The 25,924-nt window shown below is 25.7% G+C and overlaps 2 protein-coding genes across 4 annotated transcripts in view; one reads left to right on the forward strand and one right to left on the reverse strand.

Annotated features, from left to right (window-relative positions):
* Positions 1 to 2,224: 2,224 nt before the first annotated feature.
* On the reverse strand, positions 2,225 to 6,136 carry LOC112602371. Its single transcript, XM_025350415.1, has 8 exons — positions 5,923 to 6,136; positions 5,750 to 5,854; positions 4,241 to 4,427; positions 3,993 to 4,156; positions 3,655 to 3,850; positions 3,447 to 3,580; positions 3,139 to 3,387; positions 2,225 to 2,353 (listed from the first exon to the last, which is right to left on the reverse strand). The coding sequence occupies exons 1-8, from the start codon at positions 5,975 to 5,977 to the stop codon at positions 2,292 to 2,294; spliced, it is 1,152 nt and encodes a 383-aa protein (XP_025206200.1). The 5' UTR covers positions 5,978 to 6,136; the 3' UTR covers positions 2,225 to 2,291.
* A 249-nt stretch (positions 6,137 to 6,385) lies between these two features.
* The window catches only part of LOC112602502 (insulin-like growth factor 2 mRNA-binding protein 2), a 44,850-nt gene continuing 25,311 nt past the window's right edge, over positions 6,386 to 25,924 (forward strand). Inside the window, exons 1-2 of one of the 3 annotated variants that reach the window (XM_025350603.1) lie at positions 6,386 to 6,650; positions 6,710 to 6,785. In XM_025350603.1, the coding sequence (XP_025206388.1) occupies positions 6,473 to 6,650; positions 6,710 to 6,785 (254 nt within the window). In that variant the 5' untranslated portion in view covers positions 6,386 to 6,472. The remainder of the gene's footprint in view (positions 6,651 to 6,709; positions 6,786 to 25,924) is intronic. The other 2 variants (XM_025350593.1, XM_025350612.1) reach the window with 2 other exon arrangements.

Here is a 25,924-nt window from a genome sequence, read left to right on the forward strand (position 1 = left end):
TACAGTGTGTGCATGTTAAGAAAAATTGTAAAGTATAATCTATATATATTTATTACTATTAAGAGACTGCATCACTTGGACATCAGTCCGTTTTATGAATGAGCTGTAACTATTTTCAATACATTTTGCCTTAATATAATATAATGATATTGTTTTATTAACATTTAGTTTAGCTAAATTAAATACCTACACTTCTATTTCAATTTTTAAACAGCATTTATGTGTAAGTTTTATTCAGTCTTTATACTTACCTAAGTACTCATAAGTCATAGTAACAGTAAAACTTTGCAGAACATTTTTTTTTTTTTAAATAACATATTAAGCCATCTGTTACAATCTTAAATTATAACTTTATTATTAATAAAATAATGACAAAGAAGTAACAGAATGAATATACTTCCCAAGTCCTTATAGAGGTATTTCATTGTGAATAATAGATCTTTAATTCATGAATATTAATAATAAGTAAATAAGTTATGTTAGATGCTAATAGCAATCCACATGTATTTTTAAATAAGCAGTTCATGACATTATAATCTGTTTATTCTTCTTTGAAATTTCCTTGGATTAGTTGGAATGATAAGTAAGTCAGTGAAGTGTTTATACTGAAGATTTTCTAGTTCAGATACAGTCTCCTCCAGTCAGAGGATTGAATAATATATGGTTTATATGGTTTAGATGTATGTGTCCATAAACTATAAATCATAAGGTATCGTTGGTTGTACACAATATTTTGCGACTATTGAAAGTTGATGATACCTAACAATTGCGTTGTTGAGTCTAAGTACTCATAACTTCTAGTCACAAATTTGCAAATAATTGCTTTCAGTATAATTATATTATTTTGTAAAATATTCGAAAGTGAAAAAGTGGAAGTATACAAATAAAGTAGCCACTGTAGTTTTTATGAAGTCCAATGAATCGTCTGTGGTACAACTGAAGTCCGATAACTCGAGAGATTCTGCTCAACAAGACTTCGAGGTGACAAGATGATACCAGTCATACAAAACTCGATATAAATATACAATAGATAATAAAAAATATTAAATTTTAAATCATATATTATATTTTGACTGGTATTACTCAGTTTGTATGTGATTTATAAAAATAACTATGTAGTATTAATAATTAATATTATGTCATACAAATATTTTCTATGTACTTTGAATTATATTACGTTTTATTAAGTAAAAAAATTATAATGTAATTTTTAGTTTTTTGGTGAAATATGGTTAAAATTGTTAACATATTTTTGATGAGTAAAAAATCATGAGATAATTACACTACGTGTGTTAAATTTAAGATTACGATACCTATCATTGTTTTTCTATTAATTCCGAAGTGCCTACTAATGTAACACTGTAAATCCGAATGTGATAATTTTGTAGAAACATAAGTGACTGTAATTTATCCATCAACTGGTAATAACCATTCACCATAAAAAAATGAATATTTTATTAATTAATTTAATTTTAAAATTCTAGTAGAAACAATATATGATAAATCATTCGTTTCATTTTTAAACTATAGCTATTTAAATTTAAAAGAAATATAAAATTTGTATTTAAGTCATTTAACTGTGAAAATAAATTTTATCAAGGTAAATTGAATAAAAAAAATTCTGGACTATGATATATTAATATATAATATTGTAATAACTAATATGTATAGTAAGTAGTGAAAAACTGAAACTCGAAAATTATGACCATACTGTGTTTTAGCTATGCTATTTCATTACATCATTGCTGCAAGTCTTTTGATATTTGCTTAAAATAATATTTTTAATCTGAGAATAATAAAATAAAAATTAGTATGGATGTGAAATAACACAAATTAGGAAAACAAAATACATTTTTAATTTATAAATATATAAAAATAAAATCTTACGTTTGTTCTAACTTCTATTAGAAACAATGAGATGCTAATAAATGTTATAACTTAAAAATTAACAATTGAATTCTTAATAATCTTATATTTACAAATATAACTTTTCTACAAAATAAAAATAATAGTAAATACACATCTAGGGAGGATACATTAAGTTACGGTTGATATTATGATTTTTAGTTAATAACAAAACATTACATTTTTATTAATTTGTTGAAGAATAAAATACTAATGATATAGTGATATTGACAATATACATGATATTTCTAAATTCTGATTTGTTTTTTTAAGTAAAAATTTGAACGTATGTAGGTCACAATCTTATTATTTTTTTTTTTTGAAAATATCAAAGGTATAAATATGTAATTAATTAATAACAAAAATTTTTTAAAATATATTATTGTTTAATAATGCTGTTCAGATGTAACACCTTGTTGATTTCCGATGTATTGAACAATAGTTTCACCTAAATAATAGTAAATATCACACATTATTAAGGTCAATAAACAATATTTTAGGCAATGTTATTTATTCAAAGCGTAGCATATCATAAAAATCATATTTTAATTTAATTTCTATGTAAAATTGTCAAATATTTATGATATACGCTATGTATAATGTGACAGTCAGAAAAAAAATCTTTAAAGTTTAATCTGTACACTCAACTCGGTTTTTAAGTATAAAAGTATTCTTTTTAAAAATGATAATAATTTTTAAAAAAATGAGTACTGTGTAGTTGCATGTTAATATAGTGAATGATTTTAAGAGGATGCCACTCTGGCTTTATTATCTTTACTACAAAAAAACAACTAAGTAAATATGCATTCAACAAAGTCAATTTTATGTTGTGAGTTTTAATATTAGAATAAGTTGACTTAATTATTAACTTTAAAGGTAAGTTTTTAAGAGTATTTTAATTTTCAAAAGAGTAATGATTATGCAAGATGTAAATTTTAATTTTAATTATTTGTTTAATATTCAAATATCATAAAAAGCAACACACAATAAACAGGAATAATGTTTTTATCTTTAAGTTTGATAAAAAGGAAATACACATATTATGAGTATGATGTCTTTACAAGTCTATTGTTTTAACATTACAATATTTTATTTCTAAAATCTTGAATACTGATTTGTAGACATATATTGAATTTGTTTTGTAAGAAAATTTTATACAATTTCTACAATATTTAATAGTTTAGAGATTTTTTTTCTAGAAATTATATATGTATAAATATAATAAAATATAACCAAGTTGTCGTATAAGTGCCAAAGTTTCTTGATGCCTCCGTTCTTCTGCACGCTCTTGGTTTGCCGCAATTTTTAATAGTGTCTTTTCTTTTTGGTTGGCAATCTCTCTAAGAGTCTTTGTCAACACTGTGTCCTGATTAGTATCAGGCTCTTGGGGTAATAGTTTAGGAACTATCTTTGGCTGCTTAACGACCTTTCTTAATATTTTGCCATCATAAATGTGAGTGTTAAGATCAGTTTCATAAAAGTCTGGGGATAAAATAGTTTTAGTAGAAACACAATTTACATAACACTAGTGATTAATTTACCTTCAACAAAATGTGTATCACAGTTTGAATTATCACTGTTATTTAAATTATCTTCTATTGCTATGTGATTTATAGAAATATCATTGTTTAATCTATTCTGTCTAAAATTTTTTCTTCTAAATATGGTTTTATATCTAAAACATGTTTTATTTTAAATTAATTAAACCACAATTATTCTTAGCATATATGATATAATAATAAAATATACCTATTTAGACATTGCTCAGCAGTTCTTGTGATATTTAGTATGTTGTTAATACTATCTGCAATATATTCAAACATTTTTAATTTAGTCCTGAACGTTCTTTCCAATCCAACTTTGGAAATGTTTTTTTTGTACAATTCCATTAGGAGCCTAGTATCATCAACACCCCATTCATTCATGGATTTCGTTGTGCATTGACCTAAAAATCAATGATTTTTTTTATGATTTCATTAGAATTTACAAATATGTTAACAGATTAATATTTCTTAAAAGTTAATAATTATGAGTTATTAAAAAAAAAAAAAAAATAACAAAAATATATGTATATTCTTGGGTATTACCACTAGTTCCAGAGTTTTGTCCATTATAATCATGATCTGCTGACACTGACGCTGATACATCATTTTGAGATCTTTTTTCTTCATTTAAATTCTTTTCAACATTAGATTTAGGCTTTTGTAGTATTGAACTTCCAACTTTTCGTTGATTTACTACCGTTTTATACCTAAAATTAATTTAGTTCATCTTACAAAATGCAAAACAACTTATTTAAAAAAAAAAAAATATAATTAACTAATATTTAGTATACCTATTTTCACATTGATGAGCACTTCTGGTGATGTTTAATTTAGTAGATATTGTCTGTGCTATAAACTTGAACATTTCTCTTTTACTTTTAAATTTTTTCATCGGTCCTACTTGAGTAACATTTTTCCTAAACATTTCCAGAAGAATTTTTGTTTCATATTGACTCCATTCTCGACAATTTCTTTTACCTTTATAGAAACAAATAGTTATTTTTTATATTTCCGACCTAATTTCTTAAATAAAGACATTTAAATAAAATATAAGCTTTTAGTTACTTAGAATATAAATAACATAATTATAATATAATAGTTTAGGAGTTAATAACAGTATCGTAATCTGCTCCCATTAATTAAGCCAACTAAATTTTGAATTAATAAAAAAATATAAGTCACTCGGTAGAAATAAGGTATGTCTAGAAGTGAAGATTTTGGGGGTTCAACTCTCCTCCTTACCATTACTATTTTAGGATTTAATGCGTAAGTAAAAAATAAATGTAATACTGATCATTATATTTTTTTTTTTGGGGGTACAAACTTGGTGCACTATATTAATTAATTGTCGTAATATAAGTACAGTAGAACCTCAATTAATCGGGGTAATGATGTGGAGAGTGTCACACGGATAAATGAAAATCACGGTTAATCGAGACTTTTTATAATAATGAAATTTTTTATTTATTGTAGTTAGAAATACATAGGTACAATTTTATAATAATGAAATTTTAAAAATTTTGATTCAATTGTAATTAGAAATATACATAAGAAGACGTATACATACAATAATGTACATATACATCCATAATATTGTATATAACAAGTTATTAGGGCTTAAAATATGAAGTTATCGTCAAAAATGTCAATAATACGATTGTCGATATCGAGTATTATGTTTAAAAATTTTTGGAAGAGTGGGCACGGTTAATCGAGTCACGGATAATCGAGGTTCTACTGTATTTAATTTATTGAGAAGGTTAAAAATACTGTTTAAAGACCAAATTTTTTAAAAATTTAATAAATCAACCAAAATCAAAGAAAAATTCAAAATTTTTATTTCATTACGTCCAAAATATGTTTTAATAAGTATAATGATAACAATAATATTTAGCCTAATATAATATATCCACTACTTAGTCTACATCCCAAGACATAACCGCATTTCACTGTGTTAACAATTTTTTCTGACTCTCTTATTTTCCCTCATAAGACACTAAAGGATATTAGTTAACATTGTTCACATACGCTGAATGACGCCAATTGGCATAAACCTTGTTACTAATTACATTATAATTTCCTTAGGGTTAAAATTAAACTATTAGTTTTTTGTTAACGTTTCCTACACATATTATTTCATAAGTATATTATGTAAATCAGGCATTAGAATTTTTATTTCTCAATTTTTAAGAATTTTTTTTTGATACCCCAATTTGTTTAACACATTTAACTAATAAGTATCTTCAAATATGACATGCAATGAAAATGTTAATAAGGTAATAATAATTTAATAAAATTACGAGATTCTTCAAGAATATCGGTTTCTAGTTGTGGCGGCTCATCTTGAATAATACTATTGTCATATGTTTCAAATGGTTCTTCAATGACAAATATATCTTTAGAATCTGGAAATTAAAAAAAACGTACTTACTACTTTGGTTTATAAAGTAGAATATATAATTTTTTTATTTACTAATTTCAGTGTCTCGTTTAACTAGATTTCCATCGCACACGTAGTACGTTTCCATATTGGAAATTCATAAACCTGAAAATTGAACGAATATTAACATCACCCAGCAATAGACGTTTAGATAAACAAACTATAAAGATTTCAACAAAATTTAAAATTTTCTTTAGCGTTATCAATCAAATGAACACTGAACGCAGTTTTATCACAGAATAAATTTTGTTATGTTATCCTCATCGAACATAACGTATGTTATCGCGTACTATACTACTATCGCTAAATTTCAGTGATTATGTATAACTCGCCTTAACACCAACTCCTAGAAAAGTGTTAACTTTTAAGGTTATATTTGAAAAACGTTGCGTTTTCTTATCAGCGGTTTCGATATCCTTGTAAAAATTATTTCCATTAATCTCGTTTTCTTAAAAAATTTTATTATTCAGTGTTTTTTTTTTTTTTTTTTGTTTAATTTTTCTTTTATCTTTTTTGTTTTTCCGTCCTAAAGTCCTATTCTAAATTTCTTACACTAAACTTAGTTTATAACGTTTCATCTATCATGAGTAAATTGCTGTTCATTCGAAATATTCGTGGCCTAGACGAGCCTTCCCTTAGACAGATTATTAACAGTAAGAATTTGCCTTGTGGTACCATAATGTTTAAGTCTGGTGGAGCATGTGCAACGGTTGACTTTATGGAACCATCCACTGCCGAATATGCTCTTACGCAGCTCAACGGTAAGTACATAGAATGAGTAAAAACAAGTTTGATATGATTTTTTTTTAAATAATTACAGGTATGCCGCTTCAAGATCAAACCCTTGCTGTGGAACCTTACAATGGCTTGCATAGTCAAATGGTGAAAAAAGCAAGGTAAGTCATGGTTTTATTAAATATATTAGGCGTGGTCATCATGAATGATAAATACCTATTTTTATAACTACAGTGATAATGATATTAGTATAATTATACCAAGTACCCTTTTATTTAACAATATTATATAATTATTTAAATCGTATTAGGTAACTATTTTTGATTTATTCTAAGACTATTTTTAGAATTTAATTATCTATGTACTATATAACTATTATTTAACCATCTTCTTAATTAAAGGGTATACACAGTGTACTAGTAAAATGTATGTACTCTAGAACCAAATAACTTTACTAAATTTTAAGAATTATACTATAAATGTTTTTTTTTTTTGTTAATGCATTTTAAACTGATTTTATATAAAATATTGTTACTTAAAGACAATCCTTATCTAAGCATTATAAATTGTATACTAGAAATCAACACTATCAATTCATCTAATATCTATATTTTATATTGATTGGAGTATTTAATAAATTTTATACATATTATACAATAAATTTAAAATAGTTTGGTCGGAATTCTGAAATAATCTTAGTAATATGATAACTCATCTAATAATAATCAGAAATTTTTTTTTATATTATTTTGTTTAAGCTTAAATTAATGTTATATAATTTATAAAATACTAATAAATCTTAAATATTAGTATTAATAAGTAATTAGATGAAACTTCAGGTACTTAAGAACGAACATTATTGTGCATAATGCTTATTATTTTTTAAAGGTTGTATTAACTAATACCTAGTATAATTAAAAATTAAATAATTAAAATTTATATTAAAACTGTAAATTTAGTATGATTTTAAATCAAACTTGAGACTTAATTGTTTTTTTTGAACAATACAAATAGTGAATTAATATGTTTTAATGTTTATATAATAGTAAATAGTTTGCATCAATTTGCAAATTTATTTTTATGTCGATAATAAGTTGTTCAATTTTCAAATACCACATACTTTGTGTAAAATTTAAATTTCAAATTCAAATGATAAAGTTAGTTAATGTCTATTTAAGCATTCTGGTGAATTTAAGTATTCAACTTAAATTTTAGTTATTAAATCAATTACAATTTTTATCTAATTGATATTTAAATTTAGATTTTTGATTATGTACTACTAAATTAGCTCCTATAGAGCCAGTGAATTACTGACAAAATTAAAATGAGCCATATAGACTTTGAGTTAATGAAAAACATCTAAGTAGTTAACATTAAATTTTATTTATACTTATTTACCTAATTTTAAAGTTCAATTATCAAAGATAATTAATAAGATCAAATTTATGTATAAGTAAAATCTAAATACATTCTAAATGGTCAGTAAGCTACATGTTCTACCTTTTTCTGATCAATAAATGTGCTTTCCTTCTAAAAAATATTTATAAAAATCACATACTTTAACCCAAAAACTAACTTACACCTTACACATTTCTCAACACAAATTATAAATACATTTTTATTAAATTGATTTGTAAAAATTATATTAGTATGTAGGTATACAGTAATTTTTATAAAAAAATTGCTTTTATAGATGTAACTAATCACCATTGCATTTCTTCTTTTTTTTATTGAAATCAATTAAATTCATATTATTTGATTTTTAAGGGGTTTTAATTAGGCAATTTTAATATCAAAATTTTAATTTAATTACTAAAATAGATTATGTACATAAATAATTTATATTTATTTTAATTTTTTATTTCTATAATTAATATAAAAAATGATTTCACATGGTTGTATTTTGTAGATTAAAGTCTTTGTATAGGAAATTAAAACTTTAGTGTACAAGAATAAGATTAAAGAAAGAATAAGTTGGGAATTCATTTTGCTGTATAATGGCCAATGAGTGTCCAGTATGCCTTATAACGGAATATAGTTCAATATAATAGATGCATTAAATTTGAGTTAAATAAATAAATTTATTGTACCTATACAATAAATGATTCATCAGCTTGTATTTCTTCTAAAGATATTTTATTTTTTTATTAATTATACTGTAGATTACACTAATTTTTCAAAAATATAATCGTTTAATAATAATGATATGCAAAATGAGAAAATAATTTAGTTCCTAAGCATAATATTTTTTGGAATAGAATAAAATAATTAAACTCATTATTTTTTATTTAGTTTATCCGATTTTGCCAACATTCGTACTTAAAAAATCTATATTAAAAAAAAAAAAATATATTCATATTTTTAAAATATTTGAATCGCTACTAGTTATTAAGAATATTGTATTAATTGTTCAAGATTTTCACCAAGACTAAACATTTTTATTAACATTCGTTATAAAAATAAATAATTTTAAATGTTTATAAATAGCTTAAAATTATTCTTAATCTTTAGAAAATTTCATTGTATTATATAGAAAATAATAGCTTAGGTTTAATGTTTCAAATTTTTACGTTTAATATTTTTTTAACTACAAATAGTTAACCTAGGTCATTGTCTAAATTTTTAAATATATTTAAATACTTCAAAAAGTACCGAAATATTTTGAAAATGTTAATATAAGTATTTTGAAAAAATTAGTTACAACGATTATTTGTTTTTGAATCATCGTGAAATTGGTTAGGTAAGGACTTAACCTATCGTTTTTCCGATTTTTAAGAAAAGTATGAGGAATTTTTTACTTTTAATCTCCCAAAATACATTAAAATTAAATTTTTTACAAGAAATTTCTTTTTATGTCGATAAAAACATTTTTAATTACTAATTAAAAAAAATTATGAAGGATATAACGTAATACCAATACTAATATAATTTAAGCTCTACAGAATCAGAAATCGAGAATTTCGATTTGAGGTTAAGTAGTTATAATATTATATAATGAAGTATAAGTTTAATTTTTCTACTAAAATTATTGCGTTAAAATTTAAACTTCAAATGGACACATTCTATTGTTTTTATCTACGTTTTTCGATATTTTTAAATTGCTATAAAAACAACGCTTAGGAAGTCATGTTTATTAAAATATCAGGATTTTTAAGTTTTTGACTAAAACACAGAAATGTTATCAACATAACTCGAAAAATACTGAAAAACATCAGACAATTTTAAACAAATGTATTTAAAAAGCTAAAAAAGAACGAAAATATTTTGAATATTATTTTAGATCTAGAAAATTTTTAGTGAACATATTATGGTTATTTCTTTTTGAATTAGGTACTCAATTAAATAAAAATATAAAATCGATTTTGCCGAAAATCTTGCATTGCGTATATTTTTTCGTCTTATCATAGTTTTTTGTTAGTCTTTTTCAATTATTTAGTAAAATATGGAATATTTCCACTTTTGACCCTCTATAGTAACAACTAGATCGAATTTTTTGAATAAAATATTTTTAATTTTGAAAATTAAAATATTGTTTCTGCTTTATTAAACTATATAGTGCCACTAGATGAAAATAATTTCGTACATTCTAAATACAATTTACATGTTTTGATCCGCTTAGAATATAAATTTGTTTATGTTTTAATTAATAAATCTATTTTCCTATATAACACAAATAAAAGCTAATTGCTTTAAGAATTAATTATTTTATATGCGTATATTACCTGTAAATATAAATAATATTTTTTTTCTTATACATTTTAAAAGTGTCATGCGTCGAACAAATTTAGGTTGTATCTCGTTTTGCGGACGTTTCATTTCATCACCATACTATTTCACAGCCTGGTATTAATTATTTCTCGGATTATTTTTGTCTATAATTCTTGTATTATTTTACATGATTATTATAATTATTATTCAGTTATCGATTAACGACTTGTATATAACGTCTAAGTATAATATAATGACATGGCGTACTTAACCTATAATTTATTATCAGGGTGGCCAAACTTTTTTTGGTCGCAATCTACTAAAAATATACTTCATCTTTAAGGATCTACTCCTATCAAAAAAGTTTTTTTTTTTATTGAGTAACCCATCTATAATTATTAAGAAACATACTTGCGTATATTAACTATTAATGTACATAAAGTTGTATCAACTAGTCAACAAAAATCTATTTCCCATTCTTTATGAAAATGATACAAATTTTGTTTTTTGTATGCACTCATCCTGATGAATTTTAAACAAATTAAATACGTTTTTATAAATACAACAGAAACCGAATTAACTCAGTGAAATTCAGTACTGAAGTAGAAATGACTGTGAATAATAAACATGCAATACATGAAATCAGAATAAAAATAAAATTTATCGATAATGTTGTTAACTATCTCCACTATTAATTTTCGTGCTCGTGGCCTAAAAATAAATTCTTACATGATCGACTTTGAAATCATTTGCGACCGTTTGGCCACTCCTAATCTATATATTATCTATATTTTAAAATAAATGCAATTATTTATAACGATAATATTAATAATTATTATTTTAATAGTTAAAATACCGTTTTGTTTAATAGAAGTACTGCAAACACGCAGCACCGAATCTAGGGGGGGATATGTGCCCCGGATACTAGTCATAAAGGGGCACAAATTTCTAATTATATGTGATAAGTAAAAAAAAAGGGTTATTGATATAAAAGGGCACCAATTTTATATTTTGCCCCGAGTTAAAAAAATGTTGGATCCGGCATTGCAAACACGATTAATTTTGGCAATATCAATACTCATACAGTCACACAACATTGTTAATTTTACGTGTTTACAAATTTTAATTAATTTAGTTTATTATAAATTATAACATAATACCCTCATTGACTTGTAATTTTATTTTGAATTTTTTTTTATTTATGATTTTATTTTATAAATACCTAATTATGTATGAAATTTTATCTTATTCATCAAATAATATTATTTTTAAATTAAAAAAAAAAAAAAGTCGTGAATAGGACGGTGAAATAAAACAGCAACAAAATGGGAACTGACCGTATGATATTACGCTTACATTTTTTTTTTTTTTTTATTAGCACGTTACTTTGAATTATGGTTGTGTGTTCCATAAATGTACATGCGATTTTGAATCAAATTTTAATTTCTTATCGTTATTTATCTATGTATTTATTTTAAATTAAATTTATCAAATTAAATTGATAATATAATGGTAGTTTTTTTCTTAAAGACTAGATTTCATAATTTTTTAAGTTTTCTTGGTTTTATTATAATCAACATTAAAAAAAAATAACTTGTCACAAATATTTAGTAGTAGTTCTACTTCTCGTGTTAGTTTAGTGTGTTCATATGCATAGAAAAAATAATGGTTAAATTTTAGATTCTATTTATATATATATATATATTATTATAAGCTATGTGATACATTGATTTTACTTATTATTGACAAATAAATACTTATACATAATAGGTACCTATTCTATTTAAAAATGTCTTAAAAAATAAATAAATCACCATTAGTTTGATTTAGTCTTTTTGTTTTGTCAACATGTGTATACAATTTTTATGATTTTTCTTTCATGTAAGTTAAAAACATTATTGAATTATAATTAGGTACGGTGTAAAAAAATCACAAAATGAAAAAGCTTTCGAAATCCTTTTTATGTATAATAAGATTAATGTAAATTGGATTGTTAAAATTATAAGCTATTGGAAACCTTTATATTTCAATAATATTTAAAAAAAAACTACAAAATTAAGTTAAAATCGGTATACTGATATTATTTTTATAATTATAAAAAAAAGTTGTCGTACAACTTAACAAGCATATAATGATTTTCTATGCCAATTGCCAAAAAATTCCCTTATTAACTTAGGTACTATAATATATAGTTTACAGTTCATATTATTTTATATTTATGCACACAAGAATTTCGTATGTCTTACTTACGTAACTACGTAAGCCGTCTTGGATTTTAGTTAATACTGAATAACTATATTATATTTACAAATCTAAAATTTAGATATAATTATCAGTGATAATATTTGTTTATAATCTTCATTATGTAAATTATAAATTGTTTTAAATATAGGTTACCAAGAATTGTTTTTAAGTAAATACATTATAAAATATTGGTATATCTACTCTGACAACACGGCAATTCTTTCATCACATTCCGACTTTACGACAGCATACCAAAATCTCCAAATTCATCTTGATAATATTTCAAAATAGTCCTCCAAGTGGGGAATCAAAAACAATTCTGATAAGTCCTTTTAAGCCTTCTCAAGTACGTACCATCGATGTCTTTGAGTCAATCTTTCTTTGTTAAATAACATCTGTGCCATAATACGTTTCAACTATTTTCATTACACGAAGACCTAAAAATTGAAAGTTTCTTTTACAGCTAAAAACTACTATAAACAATTTTACAGTAAATCAATCAACCATATAAATCCACTATAGTATATAATTTAGCCTGCGAATCAATCCCAGATAACCCCCACATCATTTAAAGAATAGATAAAGAATAAACATTGTTGACAATTGATATTAATTTAACAATAATTTAATTCAATGGATTTTTTTGATTTGTTTTGTTTAATTGTCGTCTTTAAAGTTGACGTAAAATTGTAAACGATAATTAATATCCTTAAATGTTGACGAAACATTTTAAGTATACCTAGCCTTGATTAAAATAAAGATAAATATATAATATAAGTACTGTTTATAGTATCTATCTAATTAGTTACAATATACATATATTTATATATATTAATATATATATATATTGATATAGTGTATTTTTTATATTGTAAAATATAGTAGAATATATCTAGCTGAGTCGTCATATAGGGGTGTATTTTTTCTCGCTTCTCCGTATTAAGAAACAGGGAAACGTGTGTAAGTGCATATATTATTATACTTATATATGTGCGTATTATCTAAAGACCTTTGAAAAAACGTAAAATGTATGTATATATCTCGGTCATTTAATGTACCTATACCTATTTGTGATGTGTATTAAATTATTCTAAATGAAGTAATAATGACCATGGTGATGAAGAAACTCCGGTGCAGGTATTGTTTCCACATATACTCGTAGGTGTATAATATCGCTGCCCTAGTAGTTATTTTACATTTTACTTGTAGTAATTATATTACGTACTAAAAATTGTATTATGGGTAGGTACGCAATGTTGTAACTTTTAAATAAGTATATATTGTATATTATAATAATATACATATAGGTACGCATTTATCATTTTATTTCATATACACATGCACTTACTGCAATGTTGTGTACTGGTGAGGCGCGGAGGGGTCAACGCCGGCGCATCATATTTCTGTCTGTTGTGTTGCCAAACGTGACAATGGAATTCGATGTGTGTGCGTGTGTTCGTGTGTACGTATAGTGTGGCGGGGGTTGCGTATTTGTGTGAGACGGATGTGCGAAGGGGTGAGTCGTGTGCTCTGCGGAGGGATGAAGAGGAGAGGTTGGGCGTCAGCAACCCTTCGGCGGACGGTGCGCGCGTTTAATCCCCGCGCGACTCAATCCGCATCTGCCGCCGTCGCCATCTTGTTTCTACACCCCAATCGGACGCGCGCACGAACACACTGGTCGCGGACACACGACGACGGGGAAAGAAATTGGAAATAATAATAATAAAATTACACGTCGTTTTTCACCCTCCGTCGTGTTTGTGCGTGTGTTCTTCCTGTATACGTTTTTCCTATTTTTTTTCTTTCCTCCTATTACGGCCCCATTCCTCTTTACGTGTTATAAATAAATACTCACGTGTAATGTGTGTATATATATATATATCATATCATATAACGGAATTGACTATTATTATTAAAATAGGCATATCTCTTGTGTGCATGTACACGCGTACCTACTTACACGTTTCCTCTGTATGAGGATTTAAATACACTAATTTATTACGGTAAATGATATTTATAAGTTATTATGTTAGGTACTTTAAAAACGCTGTTTTATCCTCGACTAAAAATCTTATGCACGTAGTTGGCGTCTGCTGTAAGTTTGCTGTTCGTAAGCGTGTGTGTGAGAATTTAATTTGAGATTTAAGAAACATGCTTGGTATAATATAATCTTTTATAAATAATTATATAGTATATATTATGCTATACAACTTCCACGTATAACAATATCATATTAACTCGGTTTCGGTGATGCTGACCATATTTTATATAGTGGTGTTTTCCTCGGTGGTTCGCATATTTTTGTATTCAACTTTCATTATATATATAGTTGGTTATGCACTTATACATACCTATATAAATATTTAATATAGATTTGGCGAATTGCAATGTCTCAATTTTTGTATAAACGTATTTACGTTTTAAATTTTTTACTCTATTTTTCAAAAACATTAGTGACGTTAATTGGATTCGTAATTTTTTGCGTTTTTATCATAACCGTAACATTCAATTAGCGTAATGTAACTAAAAATTCTTCTTAATTGTTTATATCATTGAACTCATTCAGTATTATTATTACATTATTTTAAACATATTATCGTACATTATATATATCAACTCCTACTGATTACTCAATAATTATTATTTCGTTACCTATTATAAATAGTTACAGTATATGTGTTATATTCTAAGAGGTAAAGTTCAATTATTGTCTTACTATAAATACAGTTTGTATATATCATCATTATAGATGTATTATAATATGCGGTGTCTAAATAATTATATAGGTAATGAAAAGTATATTTTATACATAATAATTTGTTAAAATAACAAATTAGGTAAGTATAAACATGTGAATTAACTATTTAGGGAAGACACTATTAAGCATATTCTCAAATTTACTTTTTTTAACTTTGAATCAAAAATCTATAAAAAATAAACCAATACCTAAATTTAGTCCATCTATCTGGAATCTTGACTAAACTTAGATAAATATAGAAAAAATCGAAAGAATATATAGGAGCGTTTTACCATTATTATGGTATTGATAAAAAATGGTTTTTAAAATGACTTAAGGTCTTTGCGTGGTTACCTTAAAATTAGGATATAAGTTAACACTGTTTATAAATATAAAAATTCCACTCAATGTGACATCAGTTATTATACTAAACAATCTAGCATCTATCAAATTTAGTTTGAATACTTTTACTTTCTATACATTCAACTCATACTAAAACTTAATACTGCTTTTTTATATTGTTAAGCCTTAAAATTGCAGATCTGTTCAGTTTTTTTGTTAAAAAAGCAAATATTCATATAAAAATAGAAAGTAAAGGTCCAAGGATTTCAATCATCAAATTCTGTTTGTTACATTTATTTTTTTATCATTGCATTGTATAAGTACCTATTATAGCTGCTGAGTTACGATAATGCAAATTATTGGTTATCAATTTAATTACTCAATTTTATCTATGCTTCACTAAATAATTGACTAGTCAGTATTTAGTATAATATAGTACACTGTTTAATTGTATCAGTACATGTAATGTAGGTATGGTATAATATTCATAATTCGTAAACACCTGCAGTTTCAACTATGCAATAAATAAGGATTAAAAAATATATACTATACTTAAAAAGAGTAAATAAAATAAAATATTTAATTAATTAATTAAATTTCAATTATTCCGTTGTAATATGATAGGTAGGCACTATTTTCATATTTTGTTATTAAACTACAATATAATCGTGTTTTATTATTACTCTCAGAAATTAAGTTTAAGCAACCGTTGATAATTAATGTTTATCATCACAGTATTTGTGTTTAATAAAAGTGTAAAAACTAATAATTTTTAAACAATTATATTAGCATTTTATAAACTAATTATTATTCAAATCTAACGAAGTGGATATGTCTACATGTACGGCTATAGTTCTACGGCATAAGTTAGATAATATGTATTATCTTAGTTAATTAGTTATGTATAAATGTTCAATAATTAATAATATTTTAAATGAGGATTCTTTTAATCCAAATAATTTTAAGTAATGGAATAATAAATTAGATACCAAAACGATATCGACTCATATTCCACGTGTAACTTTATAAGTGTATTATAGTGTCAAGTTGTCATGTTATATTATTGTAATTTTTATATACTACGTAATAATAAATATATTTAATAAGTGTTTGAATTTTATTTATCATTTACTTAATTTTAAAACTAAATAATTTCACCGCTAATATTGTTTCTATAGAATAACTGTAAAATGTAAAAATTTGATATTTAAGTATTTTTAAATAACCACGACTTTAACTCGTTTACATATTATTAAATACCTATATGCGCTTATGAATATAAATTGTACACATATTATACTTTTTAAGCGTTAACAGTTTTTAAAAATTATAAATAAATAGTAATATGAATGCTTGTGTGCATTCTTAAATTATGTTTTTAGTAAATTGGCTAAGACCCACCTAATATTTTTGCTTATACTTATTTAAAGAAAAATAAAACTAAAAATATCATTAACATTCGGATGGTTATCCAAACTAGTATGTTAACGACATTTTTTTTTAACAAGGTACAAGAAATTATTTTATTAATTATATATAGCGACGCTATTGGTGTTTGGTGAGGCTTGGGGAATTGTGACCCTCTCAAAACTACAAAGTTTTTCCATATCAGGTTTTCATCAAGTATTTATAAGTACTAAGTAAATACAACTTTTTCAATAATAATAATTAATCTATAAAAAAAAATAATAATTTTAAATTTTGTTTTTGTCTTATAGTATTTGTTATAAACAAAGACAATAGTCATTGTTTTTTTCTAGAGACCGTTGTAAGAGTATGACTACCATGTTTTTTGCTGGTTAATCCGTTTGTTTAATAGATATAAAATAGATGATGAATGTAAATAATTTGTTGTATATTTGTATGTCAACTATACTTGTGGAGATGTATTCTTATACCTCAGATTTTTCGTAATTTATATTGAGAGACTTAAATTTTCTCAAAAAAATTGGTCTATTTGCGCCTATAAGCAATGTGTATATATTTTATATTTCTTATGAATACAATTATATCAGAATAATGATTTATATTTATTACTTTATATTTTTTCGTTATACGCATAAATGTACTATGATGTACATATTGTTCAGCATAAAGTCATGTTGAGTATTAACTTTTCTCATACACAACAGTTTAAAATGTTAGAATAGTAAATAATTGTCAGATTAACTTAGTAGTTGTGTAGTAAAAAAAATACTACATAATATAATATTTTTATACCCAAACTTTGTCATTCCATAAATATAGTATCATTAAATATAGTATAGTTCCCATATCATGAGTCGTGACTTGTTTTTCATCTTTCCAACAAGTATTAATCATCGTCGTTATTGTATATACACAGGGTGACGACGAATACATTATTCATTATTTATTAGTTATTAATTATTACAATAGTTCTATTTATTAGTACGGTAACAGACAATTTATGTACATTTTGGGTACCACTGAGTTTCTAACAGTCATCTTCACATTGGACGATGCTGTCGCCGCCGTACATACGTAGATATATGTATACTATATACACCAAAATGCACCCCGATTATCGTTCTTTGAAACTATATATTATTGTGTTATGTCTAATGTATAAGAGTATGTATATATATAAGTGAATAAGAGCCGGGAGAAGGGACACATACACACACACGTGCATAGAATATAATAATAGTAATACATCCCTCTTGTGATTGTCCCTCTTAAACTCCGTGTCTGTGAAATCTTGCCTTTTTTCGGTCGAATGTTTATTGTATTTACTTCATCTTTATATAAAGCACTGTTTAAAGGTATGTGTGCAGTCTGCACGTATATTATCTAAAAAAAAAAAGTGAAATTAAATTATACAATTTCACAAGTAATTTTTTTATTTTATGCTTCTGACGTACAAGCCATTTATTTTATTTACTCATGCTTTATTATGCTATAATAACCATGCATTACGACAATTTGTAAAAAGGGAAGCATTTGTACAACTAATATATTTGCTATTTTTATTATTAATTATTATAATTGTATGTATATTATCATATATTATACAATATACACTCGTTTACGTATTTATCATTTATATTGTAATTTGGATTTGGATATAAGATTTCAAAGGTTAAGGATTTTATTAAAAAAAATCCAGTTATTTAATTTTATCGAATAAATCACGAACGTTTTATTGTCATTTATGGTTTCCTACCTACCTATATTGAATTAATACGCTGTAGGTACGCTTTATTATTATTTAGTGTACTGCAGTTCGTATATAATTCTATATCTATATATAGGAAGCACAGTCGTCAATACATTTTATAGGATAGCCACCCTTATATTTCATAATTTCCTTTTCTTTATTTCGACAAACGGTTCCTAGAATCGAAATTGAGTTCAAAAGGGGAATTCATATTGAAATCCTCACATATTGGTTAATACAATCGAATCAATGATTCTCATACTTTTATGTTTTCCTGCCACGATTTTTTTTTATATAAATTGCATTTAATAAATATGTATTCATCTGCAGATAGATATAATATTTGTTATGGTGTATTATATTTTTACTTTATTGGTTTATACATTTCATGATTTATGTGATAAAGTATCGATATATTGTTTTAATTCATATTTTTAATTATTTTATTACTTCTTCATTATACATTTATTTCATTATGTGTAATTACGAAATTTTGATTCGTATAGTTATGTGTGTATAAAACCATTTCAATTAAATTTTGTTCTAAGAATTAATTAATTATTATAGGTTCACTAATGGACAATTATATTTTTAATAATATCTAAATTTTCCGTGGAGTTAGATTATCTTTTTGGCATGATTTGTAATATTTTGCAAACAGTTTCAAGAATTGGTGCATAGGTATAATACCATTTAAACAATTTATGACTATACTTCTAAGAGATTTTACTATGAGTATAGTTAGAGGGTCTTGAAACTTAATTTTGAGTAATGTGTAATCGTAATGTAGTTGGCTTTTGAAATAAATTAATCTATATGATAAGTTTTTTATAATCTGTAATATTATGAAAAATGATTTATTGGATTAGATAGTAAATTATTATCTTATTTTAATAATTCTTATGAAATGTTTGTACTCAATAATATTAAACATACAAATTTATTTTATTTGTAATAGTTGAATTTTACTCTAATTTCGTTAGGTTATGACTATTAGTTATGACTTATGATATATATCATTTCTCTCTGATTTCATTCAGAATTACAGAAATTCACAATATAACACGTACAAAATAAATAATCTATGGATACGATTGATATATTTTACTTTTCTGAAGTGCGATGGACTTAATTAGTATATTTTTCTTTTCCCAATCGGTATGATATTTTTCTTTTATACCGGAACTCAATAAGTATACACCAAAATTTACCACGAGGTATAATTATAATTAAAAATTACCTATGTTATCTGAAATAACTAAAAAATAAGTAAAAAATATTGACAACTTAAATCATTTTAAAAGATTTAATTAATTAATAGTATTGAGTTTTGCATTGCAGATTAAAGTACCTATTTTATGTATTTAAACATTTTAGTGCGTTTTTATCTATTTAGGTATATACTTTTAGAATCATAATAATTAATTATTTTAATTAAAAATTAATGAAAATGTACACAATTTAATTATGAAGGTTGTTCGATGTAATATGTACGTACGTATTTGTTAAAATGAAAAATATCTTTACGTTGTTGAATTAAAATATAATAAGTTAAATACCTATTGAAATAAAATCGTATTATTTTCACAAAAAGTATTGTTTGTTTTTTAAAACTATTCATTATTTGCTTTACCCGGATATAATATGTTTTTGTATAGATTTATTAATTAAATGAATTATTTATCTCTCTTTTATTTATAGAGAATATACATAATAAAAAAGCTCATTACTATTATATATCGAAATTCTATACTTGCGGATATAATATCACTATAATCTATCATATTCATGTATAAATTGTTTAATTTGCAATTTTATATGGTACATAAATATACATAATATATATGTTCATACTTTATGTCATATATTATATATGTACCTCAGTACTTGGGTGTCTACCGATATGCTATTAATTTTATTTCATATAGTCTTCCTGCATGTAAGATGATATTTTATATTTTATCTGTTATTATTTCTAGCCCAAATATTCTCGAAAAATAAACTAAATAAGTGAAACCAGATGCATGAGACATTCAAAAGTTATTTTCTTCTTCGTTATATTTGTTGCACATAGAGCTGGTAATGTTTTATTGACTTGTTGCACGCGTAAAGTAAATGAAAATGGAAAAAGAATAGTCTTTTTATGAAAAGTTTTTTGCCACAAGTGGCATCATCCGTGTCTAGTATATAATAAATATTATGTGCGTGAAATGCTGCAGTATTTAAGTTATGGTCGGATTTGTTATTTACCACGTATTATCAGACTTTCAGTTTGTTATTAGATATATTATGTAAGTGTAATATATATTGCCCGATATATTGTCAAAATTAAACGTATTTCCTGGTTTTTTAAAATCAAATTCGTATTCCGATGGCAATACAAAAATTCTCTTAAGTTCGCTACTGAATTATATTGGTTTCAATTTATACCTTTATAGACTTTTCGTTGATATTTATAGATAGTAAAACAAATGTTAAAGTGTATCAAAATTGTTTTCTATATCGATCATTTTATAGGTGTTTCATTAACTGTGATTTAAGTATCTAATTAAGAAATTCGAAAGATAATTTAATATTATTAATGTGAAGCGGGGTGCATTGGACTACACGGTTGATAAATGATAAGCATTATATTATATATGTCTGATTAGATATTATATCATAGGTACCCATCAAATATGTGTGGTCTAAGTAGCCGTAGATAGTATATTTAAGTATATATACTATGTATTATGTATAAAAAAAATTTAATAATTCGAACAATTTACACACGCGTGATGATAACAGTGTGTCGTTATAACGACCGCTGTGGTCGTTCCCGCGGAATTAAATAGCAAACCATCTGTACTTGGTATATTATAAAAAAACGTCCGATTCGTTTTGGCTGCTCCTGCAGCTACAGAACCATAACAGGGCCCAACGCATGAGAACCATCGGTCGATACAACGAACATTATTATTATTATATTCATGATCGTGTAATAATATACAGCCGCGGCGCTTATAATAAAACATTCGTCGTCGTCCACACGTCTGTCGCAATTTGCACGCGCGATTTCCTTCGATATTTATGTGTGCGACCGCCAGATCTACGTATATATAAGGCATACATTATGATATGTTTACAACTTAACAGTATAACCAGTACCTATATCATATACAAATGCAAGTTGCATAGTCCGTACTGCCGAGAAAAAAATAGCATCGTAAATTTACATAATTTAACTTGTGATGTATGCGTTTAATAGTCAAAATTTACACATAACACGATGATGTTCATTTATATTATATAAGTGGTACAGAAGTGAATTTCGACCGTTTTAGAACTCGCGCGTTCCCACCGGAACCCGCGACTTGATAAAAATCGCAGGGGACTACGAGCTGTTGTCGCAGTTGTAGCGCGTTTAAACAGTAGTTACGCATGTATATATTTATGTACATTTGTTCAACCATCGTTTATTATATTTATAATATTAATATGTGAAAGGCTCGCCGCATCGTGTAGATAACGGTTTGGCGTATGACGTAGACGTGCAAAAAGTTCGGTGGTCAAGAAAACCAGTTCGATCCGAGTCAGATATACATATTAATTATTATTATAATATTATTATGTATTGAATATTGACGATCCATATGACACATAATAATAATAATAATAATAATAATACATTGTGTTCGGACGGCGAGGTTTGTGTGCGATTGATCGTAATATATTATCCAACTGTTCATTACATATAAGCAAAACCTATAGGTGTAATGGCTATATGCCACGGGTCGACGTCGCTTTTTTCTATAAAAAAAAATAGCATTCGCTCGTACCTACACCACGGTGTGAAATCGCCATTTTATTTTACACTCTGTAACGCGAAAAACCGTCGGCCCCCGGTTTACCCCTTTCGTTAGCGCGCGCCGCCATTTACACGGCATGATGATATTATGATGTATATAGTATATACCTATTTATATTTATATACGTAAATTCGCGGTAAATAATTACAATAATACTATATGTGTGTGTGTGTGTGTGTGTGTGTGTATTATTTATTATTATATTATAACACCGTCTGTGTTTGTATTATAATAATAATATGCCCGTGTGTGAGTGTACAGTCAGTGCGGCCATTGTGTCCCGGCGCGAATGCGTTTTATATTTTTTCCGCATTGTTCGCTCGCGCCGACCCCGTCACTCGGGTACGTGCGTGGGCGGCGGCGTCGTACGTATATGTACGAGCCGACCGGTCGGGCTCGAGCCGGACGGGACGCAGCGGGGGCGGCCGAGAACGTGCCCGCTGTGTACACTCGAGGGGACCGCGGGCGTGCGGAAATCCCTGACCATTATATTGGGACGGCGATGTACATGACGTGTGCGCGAGGCCTTTAAGTAGGGGCGCAGGACAATTGCGGGGGTGGTAATAATATAATATAATATGGTGCGCGGCGGGCACCACAAAACTGGTGGTCGGATTTTGGAAATGGAAAAACAAAAAGCCGAACCGGTACCTACTGGACGCTCCGCTCGGATAATGTTGCGTGGGGGGCACCCACTTTCCTATTTACAATAAAATAAAAAGGCGCACGTTCTTGTTTTGCACGTGCATCGCAACTATATAATGATGATAATAATATTGTGGGTACGTGCGCGAACGGGATACTGCGACGATGTTATGTATCTTTCCACAAGTGACGACACGTACGAGCCTTTTCCCGGTTTTTTTTTCTTCTATTTCACCCATCAAGAAGACAACCGCGGAATCCAGTGTTTTGACGCTTTTGTATAGTTTTTTTAACGGTTTTTTCACACATTAACCGCCATGATCATTATGTACTAATACAGTTTAATAATATAATATTGTATTCATATCGTTTGTGTGACGTGTGTATAATATACCTATGCACGCACATAGTTCGTTTAGGTATATAATTCCCGAACATCTTTTATACACACTGGCCCGATGTGCAGATGTTTAAATATAATATATAGGTATTATTATATTATATATATACAATGTATATTATCCTTCTATCGTTTTACATTATATTTATTATTATTATTATTATTATTTATCAAAATACTATGTATAGCTTATATGCATGTGTATATGTGTATATATTCGTCAACGAATATTATAATATATAATTAAGTGCCTAATTTATGCCTTTTTTAAAAAATATCAAATTTTTCCATCAACGATTATAATAATATTATAATTATGTATATTTCACGTGCGGTGATGAAGTTTCAGTACATTTTATTCGGCTTTATGTTAACGAAAATTAAATAGTAAAAAATATTTACAACCTGCCAATATAAGTATATTGTATATTAATAAACATACAATAGGTATGTTTATTTATACTCTATAAATTAATTAACGATCTGCGTACTAGAATTTAGTCAGTAACCGTGAATTACGACTTATTTAAGATAATTTGGTATCTATAATCACTGTATTATAAATCTACATGGCTTCATAATATTTATCCTCGCCTGGTTAATGTTTTCTTTTTTTGAAATATACTTAGTTTTTTTTGAAACCCATGTTTAATAGTAACAAAAGATAGTGAATTATTTTATGTTCTTTAAGTTAGCACTCCCAGAAATTCTGAGAAAAAATATTCCCTTTCCTGAAAATTTTCACAAATCTTGAATTTTAATACCTTAAAAAATAAAAATAAAATGTTTTTTCAACTATAGAAAAATAGCTATTAATATAATTTATTAAATAGCAATGTATCCATAGTTAAATATTAAGTAAAAGTTTAATAAAATTTGTCACATTTAGTTGAAAAAAATCTTGTGTCTAAAATAATTTTAGGTTGATTGGAAACATTAGTAATCTTAATATACATTATGTTATATTTTCGTATAGGTATTTCTTTAATATATTAATTTATAATTACTAAACTATATTTCATTTTATAATTTTTAGTTACTTTTTTTACGTCATACTATGTGCCATAAATCGCTATAATATTATTCAAATAATAAATAAATACCTAATGCAGAATATGAAAGTCGGGTGACTCCATCATATCCTAACTAAGGTCAAATATACATATTTTAATCATAAAAAACAATATGTCACGGTCCTATTGCTTGTTGTTATAAATATTTTTAAATTATCTATTAACAACTACTAGAATTTATTTATTTTTTTTTTACATTAATAACGTGTTTATATATTTTAAACAAATTTAAAAGTAAAATAATTGTAAAATTGTGAGTGAATTAATTTGTATTAATAATGTAAATATTGTTTAAACTTGACAGCGCTATTAACCAAGTTTAGATATTTGATCAATTATATCATTCGTTAGTGCATTTACTTGCATATTTGTATAAAAAGAAAATATCATGTACAATATTTGAAATTGTCATAATGAAAGCATTAGTTTTTTTTCACATAGTTTTATTATATGTTGCAACTAGGGAATGCAATTAAGTATTTTAAAATAAATAACTTTGATTAAAAACAATATGGTATCATAATTACTAACGATTTAATGAAATCGCTGTTTTTAAAATAACTATGTAAGCAGTGTGATAAATATGTTTTTATCAAATTGTTGTATTTTTATATTGTTGTTAAATTAAAAAACAAAAATTACAATATTCGAAAACAAACTCAATTATATTCGATGTACCTTAGCTTATTCACTCATTTCAGACTACATTTAAATTTTTGAAATTTTTATACTGTTAAAGGAGTGTTTCGTGACAATACAAACTTTTTTTTTCAAATAGGAACACATTGTATTGTAAGTTGTTAATTTTATGATATTTTTTCGTTGACGCATTTAAATTTAAACGCAAACAAACATTTTTTTTGCATTATTAAACTTTATATTCAACGGATAATAGTTCTTGTATAGTAATTGGTGAAGTATTTATAGCAAATAGTATTTATTATACTTGAACTATTTAAAAAAAAATATAAAATTTATATTCAATACTTTAGTTTTGAAATCATCATAATATAAGCCTTTATATGTATTTAACCTGTATAATGCCCTAGTACTAAAAGCTACTTATAAACGTTTAAAGTTTAATTTATATAGGTACATCAACTTTTCTAAATAATTTTCTACTTA

This window comes from Melanaphis sacchari, unplaced genomic scaffold (assembly GCF_002803265.2).
Source record: "Melanaphis sacchari strain LSU unplaced genomic scaffold, SCAv2.0 Contig103_pilon_pilon, whole genome shotgun sequence".
NCBI classification, from domain to species: Eukaryota; Metazoa; Arthropoda; class Insecta; order Hemiptera; family Aphididae; genus Melanaphis; species Melanaphis sacchari.